The 23,331-nt window shown below is 37.0% G+C and overlaps 1 protein-coding gene across 1 annotated transcript; it reads left to right on the top strand.

Moving 5' to 3' along the window:
- The first annotated feature begins 11,072 nt into the window (after positions 1-11,072).
- On the top strand, positions 11,073-11,701 carry LOC141698371 (uncharacterized). Its single transcript, XM_074503058.1, has 2 exons — positions 11,073-11,465; positions 11,542-11,701. The coding sequence occupies exons 1-2, from the start codon at positions 11,126-11,128 to the stop codon at positions 11,553-11,555; spliced, it is 354 nt and encodes a 117-aa protein (XP_074359159.1). The 5' UTR covers positions 11,073-11,125; the 3' UTR covers positions 11,556-11,701.
- The last annotated feature ends 11,630 nt before the right edge of the window (positions 11,702-23,331 follow it).

Raw genomic sequence — 23,331 nt, 5'->3', positions numbered from 1 at the left:
TAATTAATAATCTGGGCTTTTGGGCCTTTTTTATTCCATCAGGCCTGATCTGGTCCATCAGGCTTAACCTTTCTGGTCTGAGTATGATATATCTTTTTATTGGGCCTAGCAGCCCACAGCTTGTACAATAAATGCAGTATTTAATTATACAAGCATAATTTATTTATCCCTATCAATGATATTTATTGTTAAATCCGAAAAGATTATTCTTATATAGAGTGAAAGTTAGGCATAGAGTTGAGAGCGAAATTGCAAGTTAACATAATAACAGTTTTTTTTTAAAGGAATAAAGGCGCAGGTGTGCACCTGTACCTTAGAGTAAAAAGTTTTTTATTAACATTCTATATTAACTTAGATTTGTAACAATAATTAAGAGTTAAGAAATAATAGTAAAGCGATGATAGCTTGGTGAAAGATCTGTTAGTGTAGATGTTTCAGCATAATCAATTTACAGATTTAAATTCCTATAAGGAAGTTATGACTTTAGAAAAATGTTAACCTTGTAAGCATGAGAAAACTGAGATGTGTATTCGTGTTTAAAGTGAGCATAAAAAATATATCAAGTACGTTGATTTAAAAATATATAAAATAAATCGATTAAGAATAATAAAGTCATATGGAAATTAGTATAATAAAAATCAAAGTTATGTTAGAAGCTAGTCTAATAAGGTTTAGGTGCGGGTGCCTAGAGGTAAAGGTCCCTAGACGTATTAAGAATCAGTGTCTTATTAGAACCTATATAACTTGGGGGTAGATGCGATTGTAGGAAGCTTGAACTAGCTTAATTTTAAGTAAGAAGTAATAGTGCTAGGGTAAAGTAATCTTTTGGCATTCATTGGTACAATAAAATGTCCTAAAGTAAGAAAATAAGTGTTGTAAGGTGTTAAAGGCTATTTTAGGATTTAAGTTTGTTTTTACTTACTAAAACCAGTAATGCAGGTAGAGGTCATTAAATATTAAAAAAGGAATGGTGAGATTGAAGAGTCAAATAAGTGCTTAAAAACCTTAGTAGAGCTACTGGCTATTTCTAAGAATTACAAAGTTGAAAGTAATAAAAAGATAGATGAATTAAGTCCTAGGTCCTAGATGAATTAAAACCTAGATATGTGTAACATAAGTCTTTGAATAAGATTTGAGGAATTGCAAGTTTACGCTTGAGGTTCTAATCATATGGGTCATAAGCCACTTATGCATATTACCTACCTTTGCAATAATTGGAACAAGTAATAGAACATATAAAACCAGAGTACAATACAAAAATAGATAAAAGTATGGGGAAGGGGGAGTTAAGTAGAAGTACAACTTGTGTAGCTTTCTGAGGAGCCCAAACCCTCATCCAGAAAAATTATCATAGTCTTGATAGCACCATTAAAGTTCGAGAGATCACTTAAAAAGGTTTTAAAAAAAGGGATACTTAATCATAAGGAGTCAAGGAGTAGTTGTGGCATCAATGGTCATCTCAGCGATGGCGTCGATAGTAGTTTCGTTGGCAGGAGGATTGTCTGCACGCACCTCGGCCTGGTCAAGTGGGAGTGAAGCTTTGTGTGCCATGTCAGGAGCTATGGACTCGATTGGAATCACCTTTGCAGCTTCAGCTGTCTTCTCTGCTTTTATCTTCTCAGCCTCCTTAGCAGCATCTTCTCCAAGTTTGGACCAATCCAAGTCAGGGAACATATCAATGGTTGTTTTCATGAAGTCCTTGACACCATTTTTCTATCCAGCTTTGTACTTTGCTTTTGTAGCCTCAGAAAGCACAGCTTTATGGTTGTATGCAACTGATTGAAGCTTTGAAACTTTTAGCTCGAGCTCATGGGCTTTCCTTGCCATCTCGACTGTCTCCTCCTCTGTTTCTTTCTCAAGGGTGATAATAGTGTTGATCATCTGCTTATTTTCCTTTAAAACTTAGCTTTAGACGCCTTTAACTTACGAAGCATCTCGGCAGCTTTTCTCCTCTCATCATCCCTAGTCTTCAAAGAAGCTTTTAGTTCTTTAACCTCCTCTACAAGCTTTTGGTCCACACGGGTAGCTTCAGTGATCCGCTCTCCATATTTCAGTTGTAGGTACATATTTTGGGCATTCGTAAGGGTAATCAGAGGTGTGGCTTCTCCCACTTTCAACTTGCCCCATTGGGCAATTGTCTCCTCAGAAACCAGGCTCTTGAGCATCTCTGTAAATAGCTGAAACTTTCCAGTGCTCTCAATAATGGTACCACTTCCCAACCTCTTTCCGGACTTGGAAATTGAAGCTCTTACTTGATCAGGTGCGGTCATGAAAAGCTTACTCTTTGAGGAAATACCAGATTTTCCATGGTTGAGGAGGAGTGAGGAATCCTTGAAATGGGGGGAAATTCGATGGGACCAACATTCTCTTCGTTAGGATAACTGTCTTCATACTTAAATATTTGTTTGATACCAGCGAAAACTCCGGAGACCATTTCTGCACAAAGAAGCATAAAGAGAACTTAAAATGATATATATGGCAGATGGATGCAGGAATATAAATGAGCATAAAAGAAAAATAAAGAGAATATGGAGGTTTATGCGTGAACCTATCATTTGATAGGTATCAGCTACTTCGGTTAAACCTTCCTTGGCAGCAAACTCATAATCTTTTAGGTTATCATCTATCAACAAACTAGTTCCATCTCCTAAATTGACAGAAAGAACAAGGGCGCGCTTGGCCTGCCTCAGTTTCTCACCTCTCAAGGGAGTCATGGCTAGGGTATCTACGAGTATGAAATGTGCAGTTAAGTCAATTAAAGGATGGGTGTAACATGATAGCGTAAAGAAAGTGTTTAAGATACGTGAGACTTATTGGGGCTCAAGTTAAAGTCTTTCTTGTATACAGGACAACCATAGCAATATAAAAAAAATTCTGCCATCCAAACATACCTTTTTAATTTCCACCTATACACTTACCCTCATGAAAACCTCAACCGGCTAAGTAAAAACTCCCAGAACCTATACCTGACGGCTTCAGCTGATAGAAGTATTTAAGTTCCTCAGCAGTAAGCTTGACGTCAAATTCCGTGTGATATAAGATGTACATACATATTGTCATATGAAAGGAGTATGGGGTAAGCTAAAAGGGGGCAAGGTCATATCTCTCAAGGACTTTAACTATGAAGAGGTGTAGGGGTATGGACAATCCTGTTCTAAAGTGATGAACTGACAAGACAGCATCGGGTACGGCTTGCTCAGGACCAAAGTTGTTAAACCTATGACAACGCTCATTTTTGGAAGGTATGACTGGGTGGCATCCAGGCTGAAAGGAAGATAAAAGGTTGGCCAACTTTATGCCATTCATGGAAGTGTCAATATTCTCATAAATAAGGTTTAGGTTCGGTAGCTATGGGTTGGTTGCTCTCATTCTCTTCAGAGGTGGTATAGTTCAGGTGGTTAAGGTCCGTCTCTCCTAGTGGGGATGGAGAGGGTGAAAGTCTAGTTATAATTATGGCGCGCTCAGGATTGACTACTTTGACTTTGGATCGAGTCCTAGAATTGACAGTTTTACATGGAGTAGTTGGTATTGAGCTGATGTCGGACAGATTGACTGGAGAAGCTTCTCTCACTATGGGCTGGTGGGATCTGGCGGTGGTAGATCTACTTGATCTGCAAAAATGTGAAGTAGGATGAGCCTGCCGCAGAATGATTCCCATGAAAAGTAAAAGGGGCATGGATACCCAAGGTACGAAGATGGGTGAAGAGGATATGGAATCTCATCACAAGACATGTTAGGTCAAAAGGGGAGTTTATAATTCAGGGGCCTATGGAGGGGTCATCTAGGGCCATGAGAAGGTTCAGCTAGACAATTAGACAAACAGGTTAATGGGATAACATGTAGATCACAAGAAGCTTCTGTATGAACCTCTAGGAAAGATGGCATAACCATGTCCAGGTTTCTGTACGCATCTAAAGCATAAGGGAAATATGAGAGGTCTGAATGCATGACTACAGCTCGGATATGGGAAACACAAAAAATGACATCCAGACACTCAAATAAAAATATAATAGAGTTCTTAAATGGGCCTAAGGCATGTAACTACACAGAGGTCAAGATAATCAATATATGTGCACATATAAGCATAAGCAAGGTGTGTTAGGTTGAATATGTGTGTATGTGAAGTTGAAGGGACAAAATGTATCACTAGTACAATGTGGTTCCAATCACTATGTTGATTATACAGATCTTGGTGTGACACATACAAAAATATGGCATGGTAATGCTACTAAGTATAACAGTACAAATTAAAGCTATAAATAACATCAAAGTACATATATGCATGTATGTGAGCCCCAAGATTTGTATATGCATGTAATGGTTTGAAATTAGGGGAGCATGTAAGAGGGTTTTGGTGAAGTACAAAAAAAAAAGTAATCTTTACCTTGATTTGACGATCGGGGTCGGAGAGTAGATTAAAGGAGGATGGGTCACCGAGATCTACACCACCGTGGAATCTTGAAACAACGGCGAGATAAAAGGTTGTGTGTATGCTTGTAGCTTGCGAGAGATAAAAAAAGAAGGAAGTGAAGGGTTCTTATTTATATAAGTACAGAAAACCAAAGGGTTGGTTGACACGTGACGGCTTCTTAGTGGATGATGGATAGACTGGAGGGATGCACCTAATTACGTGGTTCAAGGAGAATGGAGAAAATCACCGTGAGCTTTGAATTATTTTGAATTCTGGAGAATAAATTCCTTCAGAATTCAAATTTTAAATTATTTATGGGTTTTGGATAATGAACCTCATAATCGATTTTTAAAATAGTAATAATAAGTAAGCCAAAAGTTGTGAGAATAGGCATGTGCAGGTTCATTTTTGGAGCAAGAGCTCTAAGAAATAGGTTAGGTAGAGTATAAATAGTCGCTTAGGTTCTCGATTGAATATTAATCTCTTCATATGAGGGTATGAAGATTTAATTTTGGAACTGGAGCTCTAAAAAGAAATACTTAAAAGCTGTACCTAGGTTGGGGTGTGACAATTATGCTTTAGCAAAGTAAATATCGTGTATAAAAAAACTATTATTACCGTAGTTTACGGATAGTAAAAAATTTGCAAGACTAGCTGAACCCCATTCAGAAGAGTCATTAGCCAGCGAAAAATGTATGGGGATGAATAGAGCTTCACATGGGAGTTAGAAGCTTAAAATATAAAGGTCCTGTATAGAAGTAACTGACCTGGGAAATTATAGGGAAATAGATATGATATTTCTTGGAGCAGGAGCTCTAAGAAGGTAAGTAATAGGATTGTGAGGGTTATCATTAGGTTTATGGTTAAACGTAAGTCTATTTACGTAAATATTTGAAGGTATATTTGATAAGTAGGAGCCCCAAGGAATTGAACAGATGTATTATTAGTTAAAAGGCCATTCCGGTTCCTTTTGTATTCAATACTGCAAGGAATTGGTGGTAGTTGTTGTGCTCAAAATCTTGCATGGGCTAGATTTAAGGCGCATAAAAGGATTGGGCTTCATTGGCATGATCTAGGATGTATTTTGGTAGAGATTTGGTCCAAAGGTTCATGGTTTTGGAGGTACCTGCACTAAGGTGCAGGGCTCTTAGTAAAACAGTAGCTAACCAGAAGGTACAGCTAGTTGTTGGCAGGTCTATGTGGTTATGGAAGGTGATGGAATGCATCAGGAATAAGTCCTTAATGGACTGGTGAGGTGATGGAAGCACTTGTATGGCTGGAAATGATAGTGAGGTGATGATGCAGAAGCATCAGCGTACCTCTGGTAGCAGAGTTGGTGTTCTATTAGGATTGTATCTCCTAGAATGAAGGAGAACAATTCCTATTTTCATGGAATGAACTTTTAACGGGATTTTATCATCATAAAACGTGATAACCACTAATAATTAAAGGATAAATACATGCTTTAATGAAAAATATGTCTCGGTTATGAATTAAAATAGGTTTCAAAGTGTTCAGCCGCACCTGGGCACTAGAACTTCACTTGAAAAGAGTTGGAACGGCTATGGGAACTGGTTTGGCTTATCATAAACGTGAATTATTGGCCAAGGAATTAAGTCCAACGATAGAGAACTACGTTGAACTTGATTCATATATATAGGGTATGTAGGCAATTGGCAAAGAGGTCTGAATATTCACTTTCTATACATATCGGCACATGTAACCATTGTGATTATTTTTCAAATACATTTGGCCGGAATTGAGAAGGTATTTCTCAGTCATTTTACCTGGATATTTGCTGATTCAGTTCATTAATCATACAAAATTGCAGCTTTATTTCTGCAGTTGAACCTCTGTTCAGCAGCTGTAGCAGCCACATAATTACCCGAAAACCAAGGGTAATTCAGTTATTCAAATACGATTATTGTGGGGTATTATAATCAATTTCTCTCGTAACAATGAGTATTTAGATTTAATGATTGGCAGAGTAATGAAGAAAATTTTGAGGATAAATCACTTGAGAAAGAAACTGAAAAATGGGAGAAGGCCAGAGTTGTGAGCGTGGGTGGATTTAATGTGGATTTAATGTGATACAAATGACCGAAGAAGAGTGAAGACTAAAGTGATTGTGTCATATATTGTAAAAAAAAAAAAAAAATCGTTTCTCACTTGTTAATTTGAAAATTTTCTCAACATTATTTAAAGAATTTTCAAATTTTGGGGTCTTCTAATTTTGAATCATACGTCGTTTTTCCTTTAAATTATGTCGGACCGGGCCTTACTTGCTGAATTGCTAAAACATTTTCAATATGGTCCAGCCTTATTGTTCTAGACCCTCATGTTTGATTCAAGTAATTAATGAGAAGTTTTTTTAAAAAAAAATGTTACTTTTAAAATATAAAGTAAAATTTCATCATTAAGACATTTGATTAATTTCGTTTCTGGTGTTTTGTGTTTGTAATGCTGTGTTTCAGAAACTTTTTTTGGAGAGAAAAGAAAAGAAATGTAAAGAATACATTTATTCAGCTTGTTTACGAATAACTTTATGAAAGAAAGGAAAAGAAAACTGCAGATTTGAGAAGAAGTTTTTCTATATTTTTGTCTCTAAAATCTTCTTTACACTTTTGGAAAGATTAGGAAGAAAAGGAAAATTGATTATTTTCTATTTTTTTTTCTACCATAAATTCGGAAACACAGCATAAGTGTCATTACCGATATTGGTAGGTGTCAAAAGAGACTAGATTGGAGGTCGGATATTTGAAAAGATTTGTATCATATGGATATTCACTTTTTGTTGATGTTTTTTTCAGGTATTTAGATTTACTCTCTAAATCCCTATACAACTTGTCTTTGACCTTGGGTTAGATAATAAATTTCACTTAATATTGCAAGCAAATTTTGGCAAAAGAAAAAGAAAGAAACACTCTCATGGGAGCCCCTGCCCGTCCGCATCAACATCATGACAAAAGAATTGCTAAATGTGGATGAAAAAAACATCAAATGTCATCATTTGTGGAGAATAATTTTATATATTATTTTCTAAAAAAATAGTCTCAAATATCAATTTAAATTAAGTCTCAGTTTTATGTTTTTCCTAATCATAAAAAATGTTGTTCTGTATTTCGTTTTTTTAAAAAAGAAAAATTGAAAGCCCAACTTTAACTCATGTCTTGCTAAACCAAGACGTTACTTAAATTTGAGTTTTGTTACTTTTTTGCTTGAATAAGGCAAAGCGCAAGTTGAGTTAGTGTTTGGTAGGATTAACGCTACTTTGAGTCCCGTTTTACATGTTTTTCTTTTTTCTTTTTATTTTTCTAAATGCTAGTTAATGTTGTGTTTTTAAGTTTAAAACGCTACTTTAAAGAATATTTTGTTCGTATTTTATTCATATATATAAATATTTTAATATTTTTAAATTTTAAATTGAGAATTGCTGAACCTAAAATTAAAAAGTGGGCCCTAATTTAATTTTTTTTAACATTTTAGGATTCAACAATCCCTTTTAAAATTTTAGAAATATTAAAAAATAAATTAATATAAGACACACCGATTTAGAATTTAGGGCCTTTATTTAGGGTTTAGGGCCTGCATGTAGGGTTTAGGAGTCTAAACACTAATTTAATCTAGGTTTTAGGCCTTTTAGGCCCTAGCAACCAAAGTCTAATTCTTATACGTTTTTAATATTTTAGGGTATATCAATTCCTGATTTGAGTTTTAAAAAATAATATAATACAAATATAATACAAAGAAAACACTGCTTAAATTAATGTGTTAAACTTAAAAATATAATATTATCTAGTATTTTGAGTAAAAAAATAAAGAGTAAAGTGCACTTTGTGTACTTACATTTAGGGTGTACACGGATCGGGTTGGGCGGGTTGGGAGAATTTAACAACCCAACTCAATTAATTCGGGTTTTCAAAATTTCAACTCAACCCAAACCGTTTAAATTTGTAACTCAAACCAATTTGTATACTTCGATTTGATTCGGTTTATTAAATTACAAAATTAATATAAAAAAGTATAATAAACATAAGGTTTCAAAGTTAAAAACACTTGAAAATAGTTCAAAACAATATTACAATCCTCCATATTAAATATTCTTAAGCATCTAATTTTTGACACCAAAAGGACTAATAATATTGCTTACGCTTTAAATATTAGAATGAATTATAAATGCAAAAACATAACATTAATCAAACATCTATTGTTGTTACGAAATGAACTATGAACACGGAGGTTATAAGTTACATTTAGAGTTACAGATAAATGAATCTATGTAATAGGCCTAAATATAATTTTTGGATTAACTTATTAGCATGTACATATATTTTATTTTTTAATCGGGTTGGGTTGGATTAGTTTAAAATTATTGAAAACCATATCCAACCCAATTAAATCGGATTGACATTTTTTCAACCCAAATATATATCGGATTGAAAAAAATCAGTTTGATTTAGCCGAAATAGGGTCGAGTCGGTTTGGATTGGTCGGGTTGACCAAAATGTGTACACTTATCATCTGAGATACTCACATTTGAAATATTAAAATCCTGACAATTTTGTGTAACTCTGTTAGTTGAAGCAGGGGTATTTCAGTCATTCCAAGGGTTGGGTTCTATAACTCATCAAATTTCAAAGCCCTCTTCTGCCCAAACCTCCCTTCCTTGACACTCCATTTCCCTCTAATCACAATCTGCACTCCTTCTCCATCCTCTTATGCGTATTCCCTCTCGGCCCAATAAAATTATACCCTGCATACTCCGGATACTCCCTCATCGGAATCCCCAACTTCTTATACAACTTCGGTGGCCTAAAATCCGCAGGCGCTTTAAACGCGGGATTCCTCTCCCGTCTTTCTCTATTAATCCTAATTTCAATATTCAGCTATAGGCTACTTATTCCTGTTTTCTTCACTTCATTTTTTTGCAGCTTTGGAATGGTTGGAGAACGCAAGGATTGCATTGATGCTTGCCTTGGGTCCTTTGAGAAACATGGATCCAATGTGTTCGTAAATTGGGTGAAAACCAGTTAAATAAAAGTTGTAACAACACCTTTAAATCTAAACTTCATTGTTGTGATTGTCATGGTGGAATGAAATCGTGCGAAGTAAATTAATATGTATAAGAAATTAAATATGGTGGGGAAGAATATACGGCTGAATGAGTTGACACTGTACAAAAAAGATTATAAAATCTTAAATTAACATGTTACTTAAATGTGATTTATTTTAATTCACGTGAGTTGCAGGTTATTGTGTAATCCTACCGAAAAAAAATCACTAAACACATCTTGTTGTGAAAAAATGGAAAAAAAGAGCGTATTTAAAATATCTAGCAATGTTACTGAAATATCCTTATAACTAAGGATTTAAATAAAATTGACAGAAATGGGTAACGTGTAAGTGTTATAGGATTTTAGTATTTCAAATGGTGATTTTTGAATAGGAGTATCTCAAGTGTTGTGATAACCTAAGTGTAAATACACGACTTTACTGTAAAATAAAAAATAAAAAGGGAAAACGTTAGTCCATTTTGAGTTTTGCATCAAAACCACACTTCAACTTGCGTTTTTCCATTTGCAAAAAAAATCAAAACAGGATACAGAACATCGTTTTTGATGTATAAAAAAAATATAACACGGGATTCCGCTTTGAAATGAGATTTAAATTCAAAATTTTCAAAAATAACATCTGAGATTATTCTCCTCAAATAATGATATTTGAGCCAATATCCAATATAAATTATTATATATATAAAAATAAAAATTAACTAACGGGAGAAATTAGTACGAATTCTTGGTACTTAGGACGGAGGGGAATGCTCACAAGGGCGAGGGCGATGGCATTTTTCACAATTATTTAATAATAGAATGCTAACGATATATTATATCTTGTGATCTATAGTAATTAATTTTCTCAAGTTTATTAAATTTTAATTTTTATAACTTTTAGAATTGCATATAATATAAATTATGCATAAATTATTACAATAATATATTGAAATGCATATAAGGATACAATTAGAATAATTTAATATAGGAAATTTGTCGCATGCAGTCGTATTTTTTGACCTGGTAATTTCAATAATATATATATAACTTGATTCTGATAATTAAATATGTTTTTTGAACCGAAACAAAATTTAATGTAATTAACTTAACATTTTTCTAATTTGGCTTCGAAATATTTACAATTCATTAAAGTTTTGGCACAACACCAGACATACACATGTTCCTGCCCAATCTTGGAACATTCTACTTGGAATGTCTGCTAATGTTTGAAAATACTTTGCGGGAATTATTTTGCCTTTTCTTATTTATTTTTTTTGTTGAGAAATGTCAGAGCGTCTAAGAATGGTTCTGAAAATCGTTTCAAATACTGTGTAAAACATATACTTAGTAAAATACTTTTTCTTAAATTAGATTTTGTGTCCAGATAGAATTTATAGGATAAAAAAAGTATTTTATAGCTGCCAAGCCTAAACAACAACATTTTAGTACTGGTACCCAAACATTGCCATATCATTGGCCGACTACAAGCACACATTATTATACTCTTAATACAAGTAGAAAATAGTCAAATATAAACAAACGGTGTACCCTGAAAGGGTTGGTTCCCAAATCATCATATTCCTACTGCTATATATATATTTGTAGCCATTGATGAATTGCAAATATGTACACATTCTAAATAATCACTTGTATATCTGAAAGTATGGGGTGTATAAATAATGTATTTAAGTTATGGATTTTGATGGCGGTGTTGAGCTTAATGGTGTTAGGGAACTGGGAAATGAAAGCAGTGAATGCAAAAAAGAGTAGTTCAAGTGATCAGTGCAAGGAGGAGTTGAGGCAGGGGGCTAAAGCATGCACGTCTGCATATATGAACGGGAAGAAGCCTTCGGAAGCATGTTGTCAGCGAGTCAGAGCTGGGCGTGCTGAGTGTATTTGCCCTGCTATTACTCCCAAGGTGGCTGCTCAGATTGATGTCAACCGTGCTTTACGTCTCGTTAAGAGTTGCGGTAGAAAGATTCCTCGTCACTTCAAGTGTGGAAGTAAGTATATATTCTATTATTCAACTTGTTTGTGTGTGTGTAATTTGCTAACATTGTAAATGTATATTTTTTGTAGGTGTCAAGTACTAATTAAGTATGTGAATGGATGTGCAAATATTGTTGCTACTATAAAGCTCGTAAGCTTTGCTTTACAAGCTTTGGTTATACTAAGCGTGTAATAATGGTAAGATCATCATACCAGTTCTACCTGAAATAAAAATTTCTCTTTGTTGTCTCGTTGTTTGAGTTTATAACCGTATGCCAAAATAAGTCAATTACCGCAAGGGCTCTTGTCTCCTTGATTCTAATATAGCTAATTCTCCTAAAGAATTGTATATAAAAAGAAGCTAATTCTTTTTCTTCACCTTGTTTTTGCGTTGTTTGCCTGTCCTCATTTATGCAATCCTTGGTATTCGCTTCCTCCTAAGTTGCTTCATGTGTTGTCTGCTTACTTACCAACAGCTGCACATTCCAGTAACAAATGTTGTTACATCTCTCTGGACACAGTCGATAATGCCCTGTTTTAACTCCACCACCTACTCCGCAAACTGCAGTAAGTTCCCTTAACAAGCAGCCAGAAGAAAGTAAACCAAAGTAGCTGTCCTCTGTTTGGCCTTATGGCTTCTTTCTGAAAGTTGTTTGGTAGAGGTAGCCAGCTCCATTATAACAAAGCATTGAAGCGCCATCTGAGTAAAGCATTACGGATCAAACAAAACATGGGAATAAAGTAGTGTTAAGCCCAAAAATTGGTATAAACAATATTGAGATTAAAATTGATAAAATAGTTAAAATTGAGGAAGAAATGCCTAAAATTACGAAACAGGTAAGATAATTTGCCCTGCGGAAGGAAAATAGGCGCGCCCTGTGTGATGAAAGACACGCCCTGTGTTTTGATGGAGTTGTTGCTTGACCCCATACATAAAGGGGCGCGCCCTCAGCATAGGGGGAAGGCGCGCCCATTTACTAAGAAAATGTGGGGAATTTCCTAATCGAATCTCCTCTTATGATAAGCTTTAGGGCGCGCCCTAAAGGATCAAAAGACCTTGTGAAGACTTCAACATGATTGCTTGGACGGGCTCTTTGGAAGATTCAAGGAAGATGGAGATTATTATTACTAACCTATTTGATGCAGATACTCTATTGAAGAACTCCTTCCTATAGCACGTCTACATGAAAGGCGGTGTCTGTGGTAACATACCTCCAGGGGTATGCCTGGACTGAAGGCCTCCTCCTGTAGTCAATGGGTGTCCTCATTGGGGATGTGGGGTGAAATCTGATGTGTGCTTTGGGAGCTCTGTCTCTGTAGTCAACGGGTGTCCTCGTTGGGAGACTACAGAGTATCCTACACTTTGCACCCAAAAGCTTGGGATCACTTGTCCTGCAATCTGGTAGGGGCTCCTTATCGGGGGACAAGGATGCGTCCAATATTTGGGGTGAACCATGGCTATACCTGCGTCCGCGGACTAGAGAAACAGCTGGCAGCGGAGGGTTATCCTTGGCCAGGGAGATGCCTCATCCGTGAAGTCTCGAAGCCGAGGACGAGCCTTGGGCCTTTGTGGTTGGGCCTCATCGGCGGACATTCCTAAAGCTAGTAGAAGACGGTTTCCGGTGGGTTTCCTACTGGGCCTCGGGATAAGAAATCTAAACCCATTAGGTTTCTTGTTCCCCAAGAACTACATGGGCTTGATCCCCTATAAATAGGGGTACGTAGGCAAATTGTAAGGGGTCAGAAGCGAGAGCGCAAAGGAGCCACCACTAACCCTAAGCAATCTCAGCCCCCAATAATCACCACCACCAAACATTGTTCATCTTTTCCGACGAATACTGTTCATCGGATCCACCGATTACTGTTCACGTTTCCGACGAGATCTTGTTTCCGGCTACGAACCTCAAGTTTTGTTGCTCCCAAATTCCTCCGTCAATAAATTGGCGCTAGAAGGAGGGGCTAATCAAGATCTGCATCTGGGAGGAAGGATGTCTCAATGTCGTGATGGAAGTTTTTATGATGAAAGTTTTGAGGAAGATTCTGATCACGGCTATGAACATGAACCCTGCGTTCCGCCAATGACTGATCGTTCTACGCCGGACGTTGGGGGGCAGCCGCCTGTGCTCATCAGCAACGCCGACTTGTTGGAACAACTGTATCGCATGGGTGATGCTTTGAATGGTTTCGATTCAAGGTTGAGCACCGTGGAGCGACGCAAGACCAGGAGGGGTCTTCGCCGCAGCCGTGCAACTCATGCACCTGGAAAAGCATCCATGACTGACAGGGATGCCTCAGCCGGCCACGGCCGCACCGGAGGAGAGCGTGTGACGATAACCCCGCGGCGCCTGGACTGTTCCAATGACACGTCCCCAATCATCGAGCTAGTGGAAGAAGATGTTGATGGTCGGGAAATTCTACGGGCGGATAACCAGGGAACCACCCATCCGCACCGGTCTGGGCGTAGTCTCGAGGAACGCCGACAGGCGGAGTCGATGCCGGAGAATCAGCAACGGGGCTTCGCAGCTTTGAAAAACCGCTTGGGGATCCGCTTGGGCGATGATGATTTAAGAATGTTGTTGCTTGAATGGCAGAAAGAAGCTGATCGTGGAGATGTGACACCCCATGATACAACGCGTGTGCCCCTGAATTCCCAGGAAAATCGGGAGCGGCACCTCGATCATGAGAGAGCTCCTCCCCGCAGATCGCTGGATCGATATGGTCGTGGGTATGGAAACGATGATCGAGAAGGCCTCAATGGAGGGGAAGAGGTGGAGGACGAGGTAGATACTTAGAGGGATACCGTCGCGATAATTACCGCGGTCACCTTGATTCCCACTGGAATACCCAAGCAGACAACTATGACTATGCGGAAAATGATGATCACAGAGATGTGGAAAACTATGATCGCGGTACGGCTCGAGGCCGCGGCCAGGGTTAAGAAGAAAATCAAGGAAGAAATCAAGGTCGGAACCCCGAAGTAATTGTGATACCCGAAGACACCCAGAACACGAACCAGCAGCAAGTCCCTCTAGGGGGGAATCAAGTAGAGGTACCTCCATTACAACCCCAAGGTCCGCAGCCTCAAATGCAGACCATCCCAGGTGTGGGAACTTTCAATGTGGGAGATCTAAAAAGGCTACTTAACCACCTGGAAGACAGAGTGACGACCAAAGCTGAAATCCCGTCCCCATTCTCGGTGGCGGTAAGAGAGGCACAGTTGCCGGTCGGGTATCGCAACACTACTAGCGATCTCCGTTTCCACGGAAACTCAGATCCGACGGAATTCCTGGGTCATTTTAATATAGAGATGGATGTGTACCAAGTCCCGGACTTGGCTCGATGCCATCTCTTGGCGGAAACCTTTAGAGGAAGTGCCCAGCAGTGATTTCAAAAGCTCGGGCCAAGAGTGATCACTTCCTGGGATCAGATGAAAACTCTGTTCTTTACCAAGTTCCAAGCCGCGGTAAGATACGCGCCCTCTGTCACAACTCTTGCCAATGTTAGGCAAAGGGAAAATGAAAGCTTGACATCGTACTTCAAAAGGTTCAACGCTGAATCTACCAGCGTGAGGGGAGCATCAGAAGAAGCCCTGAAAAGCTTCTTGATCGCAGGATTAAGGGTTGGCTCGGATTTTTGGAAGCACTTACAAGGGAAAGACCCGACTACTCTAGCAGATGTCTTTGCTTTGGCAGAATCGTTTAAAGCTATAGAAAAATCTCTGGCAGAGGTGCAACCGACTTCACAGGCAAGTCAGAGAAACAAAGCAAGGAAGAGAGATAGGTCTCCAAGCCCAAGGTACAGAAGAGGCAGTCGAAGCCCAGACCGGGTGAATACCGCGAGCACGAGGAGGGGATGGAGTCCTCCCTCAAAGTATGACTACAGAACAAGCCGGTACACGCCTTTGGTCGTATCTATCGAGCATATCTTCGAAGTAAACAAAATTAGAGGGCTATTTAGAAAACCTGAAGCTTTATCATCATGGCAAAGCAAAGACAAGAAAAAGTATTGCGAATACCATGAATCATCTGGACATAATACGCATGAGTGTCGACATTTAAAAGATGAAATCGAAGCGCTTATCAAGGAAGGATACCTTGGTGAATGGGTAGTCAAGGAAGTAAGGAAGCACAAGGATGACAGAGCAAAGGAAGAAGAAAGGCGAGCCCCGCGCGGGTCAAATAATGATACTCTGGAGGAAAATAAATTCGTCAGGGATGGCAGCATCCGAACAATCTGTTGGATTTTTAAACGTAGCGGGGCGTGGAAAAACACTTTTACACACACAAAATCCAAATAAAAGCATATAAATCGTGAATAAAAATTCGAGGGATCGAATCTAACCTTTAAAAATAATTCGGAGATAACGATCAAAGATCCTTAGCAGTTGCTCCTCAAGTGTGAAGCACTCCACCGGTATCCACCAAGAAAACGACTTTTAGGAGGAGGAGGAGGTGGAGAGAATTTGGTTTTCTGAAACTTTTGGGTTTCTGGGGTTAGAATAAAAATAGGGTCTATAATAGTGTATTTATAGGCAAAATTTTCAGCTAAAATTTTCCCATAAATATTATTATTATTATCCCATTTATTATTCTCATTAATAATTAAAACACCTTTTAATCATTAATCCTTTTTCTAAACACTTTAGAAATAATTCTCTCTCTTGATTTAATTTCCAAAAATTAAATCCTTAATTAATAATATTAAGAACTTTTCTTAATTAATTTATAATCAATTAAATCTCATTTAATCAATTATTAAATTTACCAATTAATTATTTATTTCACAAATAAATAATTATTAGCCATTATTAATTAATTCCTCCATCAATAAATCATTCTCTTTTTATGGTGTGACCCTGTAGGTTCAATATTAAGCCGGTAGTAGAAATAAATAATAATAAAACTATTTTATCATTATTTATATAAATTCTCTAATTTATTAAATATTATTAATTAATTAATCACATTTATTCTACATCGTGAGTGATGCTTCTCAACATATCGCGACTATCCGGATAATATGAATTCACTGCTTAGAATACTAAGAACCTGTCAGTGAATAGTTACCGTACAATAAACTCCTTCTACCCTACAATGTCCCGATTAAATACAAGGCATGGATCTCGTGTCAAGCCTATCTAATTCAATCACTTTGCTTACCATTTACTATGCGTAGTTCTATGCAAATTAGAAACTCCTTTCTAATTTCATTCACTCTGGCCAGAGATTCCTGAACTAGCATAAGTGGATCAGCCTTGAACATTCGCTTCCTTCACTGGAAGGGGTAGATCCTGTATTGATCATACACTATCTTCGTGTACAAATTCCTATACCCAGAAGATCCCTAATAATTGTCCCTGGAGACTAAGAACTAAACCAAAGCATAGTTCAGTGTACACAAGATGACTATGATGACCTCAAGTCAAAGGATACTTGTACAACTATCACTAAGCGAACAACTGCTGACACGTGAGTGAACTCCATCAGTTGTTCAGCTGGGCGAGTCATGTTCAGTGAACTTATTCTATAATAAGCACCTACATACTAGCTATAGTGTCACCACACAAATGTCTATGAGAACAGACATCCTTCATAATGAAGCAAGCATAGTATGTACCGATCTTTGCGGATTATTAATTACCAGTTAGTAATCCTACGACCAGGAACTATTTAAGTTTAGAGTTATCATCTTTTTAGGTCTCACTATTATGATCTCATCATAATTCATAAAAAGCTTTACTCTAAACTATGGTATATCTTATTTAAACACTTAAATAGATAAAGCCCGTAATAAAAACAAAACAAGTCTTTATTAATATCAATGAAATCAAAATAGATTACATAAAAGTTATTCCTAAATCCTCATACATGATTGGACTTAGGACATATTCCTTTCAATCTCCCACTTGTACTAAAGCCAATCACACTGGTATCTAATACCCATCTTGTCTTTATGACGATCAAAGTGACTTTCATAAAGTAGCTTTGTGAGTGGGTCTGCTATGTTGTTATGTGTGTCAACTCTAATTCAATACAATATAAGAAATGTTACTGCGCTCCCACTAACCCTTTTGTAGACGCATGGTTCATCTACGTTTTTGATAAAATCAAACTCTTTGATTGTCTCATCAAAACGAATGTTCCATCTTTTGAGAAGCTTGCTTTAAACCACATTAATCGCAAGCAAAATCCGAACTGATTTTAACAGGGCTACAGGTAAAAGGTTTCATCAAAGTCAATCCATTGCCTTTGTTTGAATCCTTTTCCCAAAAGCCTGGCCTTAGAGGTCTCCACCTGGCCATCTGCTATAATCTATCTTTTGTATACCGTATACATAGATTCCATTCTGGATTTTATGGCACCATGCCATTTCTCTGAGTCAACACTACTCATAGCCTCATTATAGGTCACAGGGTCGTCATCAACAATGATCGACAACTCATTGTCATTCTCAATGACAAGGCCATATTACCTCTCAGGTTGGCGAGACACTCTCCCTGACCTATGAATGGGCTGTTCCATAAAAGGTTGTTCAGTCAGAACAGGTGTTTCCACTCGATCTATAGTAGTTTGTGCTTCTTGAACTTCATTAAGTTCAATTTTGCTCCCACTGTTTCCTTCAAGGATAAACTCCTTTTCCAAGAAGGTAGCATGTCTGGAGATAAACACCCGATGATCGGTGCAAAAGTAATACCCTAAAGTCTCTTTAGGATATCCCACAAAACTACATTTTACGGATCGATATTCCAGCTTATCTGGGTCAACTTACTTGACACAAGCTGGACATCCCCAAATCTTAACGTGTTTAAGACTCGGTTTCCTTACTTTCCATATCTCATATGAAGTTTGAGGAACAGATTTGGAAGGCACCTTATTCAGTAAATATGCTGAGGTTTCCAATGCATAACCCCATAGGAATACTGGAAGATTTGCATAGCTCATCATGGACCGAACTATGTCTAACAAAGTTCGATTTCTCCTTTCAGATACCAATCTGGAGGAGTCCACCGGGAGACTATACCATTTACTTTGAGATAATCCAGAAACTCTCCATTCAAGTATTCACCACCTCGATCTAATCGAAGAATTATGATACTATGTTTGGTTTGTTTCTCCACTTCATACTTATATTCTTTGAACTTTTCAAAGGCCTCAGACTTGTGTTTCATCAAACACATATCCGAATCCAGATCTATCATCTATGAAAGTAATGAAGTATGAAAATCCACCCATGGCTTGCATAGACATTGGTCCACATACATCTGTGTGTACCATTCCTAGCAAATTTGCAGTCCTCTCTCCATGTCTACTAAATGGAGACTGCAATGCCACTATGAAGTGAGATTTTCATCATCCCTTTTCTTTTATTAGTTTGTTCAATCTGAAGTAAATTATGTCACATATATACAGACCATTATTTAAAGCACCACGTCCATAAAAAATATTATATCTAAGAATAGAACATTCATTATTCTCAATAATAAATGAAAATCTAGCCAAGTCTAACTTGGGAATAATATTCCTCACAATCGAGGGAACAAAATAACAATTATTTAAAACAATAGTCTTGCCCGTAGGGTTATGTAAATGAAATGATTCTACATCTTCCGCAACAACTCTTGCTCCATTTCCATCAGTAGAATCACCTCCTCTTCCTCAAGAGTCCTACTTCTCCTTGGTCCCTGCAACAAATTGCAGATTTGAGAACCAAAGGCGGTATCTAATACCCAAGTAGAAATGACATATTCACTTCTATCATGAACATACCTGAATTAGAAGCGGTAGTCTCACTACCCTTCTTCTTCAATTCTGCAAGGTAAACCTTGCAGTTCCTCTTCCAGTGCCCCACCTTGTTACAGTGAAAGCAAACAACTTTGCTCTTGGGGTCTTCAGCTTTTGGTGGAACCGGCGTTTTCTCACCTACTTTCTTCTTCTTGGAAGAGTTCCTCTTCCTTTTTTTAGGATTGGAACCTTCACCAATTAGAAGAACAGAACTCTTCTTAGGGGGAAAATTCGATTCCGCAGTCTTCAACATGTTGTGGAGTTCAGGCAGGCTGACATCCAACTTATTCATGTCAAAGTTCACAACAAACTGCGAGAACGAACTCGGAAGCGATTGCAAGACCAAGTCTTGGCTCAGCTCCCCATCCATGGCAAAACCAAGTTGTCCAAGACGTTCAATCAAATTGATCATCTTAAGTACATGGTCATTCACAGATGATCCCTCAGACATCCTACAACCGAACAGCTCCTTCGATATCTCATATCGAGCTGTCCTCCCCGCCACATCATACAAATCTTGTAGATGCATGAGGATAGTGTGAGCATCCATATGCTCATGTTGCTTCTGTAGCTCAATGTTCATGGAAGCTAGCATGATGCGTTGAGCAACATTTGCATCATCTATCCACTTACGATACACAACATGTTCATCATTATGCGCATCGCTAGCAGGTTCAGTAGGCTTAGGTGAGTCAATCACGTATTCCAGCTTCTCAATCCTGAGAACAATTCTCAAGTTTCGAAGCCAGTCAGCATAATTAGGACCAGTCAATTTGTGAGCATCTAGTATGCTCCTGAGTGATAGTGCAGAAGACATAACGTACAAAGTAAATCTGTAAATGATAAACACATAACAACACTTAGCAAATATTCAATTTCATTTCAAAATACTATATGAATCGGGTCTTTATTCATAAGTGTCTCCCACTAGTTTTCCTAATTTATTCAACCCCCTACGTGAAAAATTAAGCATTCATAATGCTAGTGGGAATAGGGATCCTACATTCCATTACACAACCCCGGCTGTGGCACGAAACGCCATGTAATGTTCAATAGGCAGACAACTTTTGTCAATTACATCTAATGTTATTCCCTAATCAAACTTTAGCCTCTTGAATAATTGAGTCACGGCTGTGGCACGACAAACTCAATATTCTAATTCAAGTCAAACCCAACATTCCATACAATTGAATCAGTCCCCAAAGGCCCACGGCTTTGGCACGTAACGACCTTTAGATTCTTATTCAATGTACACATCTCTATGTAATAGACAAGTATTTCTTATTTCGAAATCAAAGCCCTCGGCTGTGGCACGAAACGACAATGATTCAAAAATAAGAACTACTTTCTACCATGTTGGAAGGCTATGACCGACACAAGCCCGTTGTGTCATTGGCCAATTACTACTTGATATTATTTAATTTTAGAGGGATTATATTACGTTACAATCATAATCATATTATAAAGAGATTCTTCCTTTTAAATTAAATATTTCAAATCAATAATCAATAATCAGATGATTCCCAGATCGGGTGGAGCATTGTCAAGTGGCGTCACTTAATAACCCTTTCTTACAGATAGAAATCTGTTGTTGACAGAATCATCCTTTCTCTCATATCGAAAATTCATATTCAATTACGTGTTTCACAAACACAAGAATCTCATGATTGTATTCATAATATTGTTCTTAAGGTTATGAAACAATTTCACTATACTAGGTTGTCTAACAAACGCCTTATGTTTATTTAAGTTCACCTAAATCTATCATCGCATGATAAACTAAGCATATATCACATATATCAACATGAATAAACATCAAGGTAGGCATGTTACATCATCTAGCACATTAGTCTAATCATTATACATCTATATGTATCACATGAAGCATTTAAAAGCAATTAAAACAGTCAAAAATATCTTTAAAACACTTCATGGAAATATAAACAGTTCAAAACTTTTATATAAACTAAAATTGATCACTCCATTAGATCCGTCTCGGAAAAACGAATCCAACGGTATATTGCACGCCCAAAACGGAGTTACGAAACTCCCAGAAAATTAATTTTAATATCAACAGACAAGCTGTAACGCATTACAGGAACGCGTTAAAAGCCCTGTAACGCATTCTGGTGATGCGTTACACCCCTTTTAAGCCATTAAAGGGTGTAACGCATTCCTTGAATGCGCCACAGGTGTGTAACGCATTCCCGGAATGCGTTACACCCCTATATTTTTTTTTTTATTATTATTTCAGCAGCCGACAACAGCCACTCGATCAGCGTGCCTGACACATTGTACCTTTGCATCTGTTTTGCCTTTAAATCCGAGCCAACACAGAAGACACAGCAGCAGATATATTCTTTATACATACTTACAATTTTTATATATATGAATATATGATTTAATTAATTACGAATTTAATTGTTACAACTTCAAAAATTCATAATAAAAAATCTATACATCCTAAAATTATGAAAAAAATACCCAGACGATCTACAACACTTGTAGAACCCAGATCAACATTCAAAATTATTCTGAGAAACGATTTTTCATCAGACAAAATTAATCCATGATATAACTTGTAAAAATTATAATTAATTCATACAAGCACATAAAATTCTGAAATTTTTACCACAGATCTATATGCATACAAACTATGCTCTGATACCATTGTTGGATTTTTAAATGCAGCGGGGCGTGGAAAAACACTTTTACACACACAAAATCCAAATAAAAGCATATAAATCGTGAATAAAAATTCGAGGGATCGAATCTAACCTTTAAAAATAATTCGGAGATAACGATCAGAGATCCTTAGCAGTTGCTCCTCAAGTGTGAAGCACTCCACCGGTATTCACCAAGAAAACGACTTTTAGGAGGAGGAGGAGGAGGTGGAGAGAATTTGGTTTTCTGAAACTTTTGGGTTTCTGGGGTTAGAATAAAAATAGGGTCTATAATAGTGTATTTATAGGCAAAATTTTTAGCTGAAATTTTCCCATAAATATTATTATTATTATCCCATTTATTATTCTCATTAATAATTAAAACACCTTTTAATCATTAATCCTTTTTCTAAACACTTTAGAAATAATTCTCTCTCTTGATTTAATTTTCAAAAATTAAATCCTTAATTAATAATATTAAGAACTTTTCTTAATTAATTTATAATTAATTAAATCTCATTTAATCAATTATTAAATTTGCCAATTAATTATTTATTTCACAAATAAATAATTATTAGCCATTATTAATTAATTCCTCCACCAATAAATCATTCTCTTTTTATGGTGTGACCCTGTAGGTTCAATATTAAGCCGGTAGTAGAAATAAATAATAATAAAACTATTTTATCATTATTTATATAAATTCTCTAAATTATTAAATATGATTAATTAATTAATCACATTTATTCTACATCGTGAGTGATGCTTCTCAACATATCGCGACTATCCGGATAATATGAATTCACTGCTTAGAATACCAAGAACCTGTCAGTGAATAGTTACCGTACAATAAACTCCTTCTACCCTACAATGTCCCGATTAAATACAAGGCATGGATCTCGTGTCAAGCCTATCTAATTCAATCACTTTGCTTACCATTTACTATGCGTAGTTCTATGCAAATTAGAAACTCCTTTCTAATTTCATTCACTCTGGCCAGAGATTCCTGAACTAGCATAAGTGGATCAGCCTTGAACATTCGCTTCCTTCACTGGAAGGGGTAGATCCTTTATTGATCATACACTATCTTCGTGTACAAATTCCTATACCCAGAAGATCCCTAATAATTATCCCTGGAGACTAAGAACTAAACCAAAGCATAGTTCAGTGTACACAAGATGACTATGATGACCTCAAGTCAAAGGATACTTGTACAACTATCACTAAGCGAACAACTGCTGACACGTGAGTGAACTCCATCAGTTGTTCAGCTGGGCGAGTCATGTTCAGTGAACTTATTCTATAATAAGCACCTACATACTAGCTATAGTGTCACCACACAAATGTCTATGAGAACAGACATCCTTCATAATGAAGCAAGCATAGTATGTACTGATCTTTGCGGATTATTAATTACCAGTTAGTAATCCTACGAC

The sequence above is a fragment of the Apium graveolens genome, chromosome 11 (genome assembly GCF_009905375.1).
Source record: "Apium graveolens cultivar Ventura chromosome 11, ASM990537v1, whole genome shotgun sequence".
In the NCBI taxonomy this organism is placed as follows: domain Eukaryota; kingdom Viridiplantae; phylum Streptophyta; class Magnoliopsida; order Apiales; family Apiaceae; genus Apium; species Apium graveolens.
The sequence above is the reverse complement of the archived record's forward strand: the minus strand, read 5'-3'. Positions and strand labels throughout refer to the sequence as shown.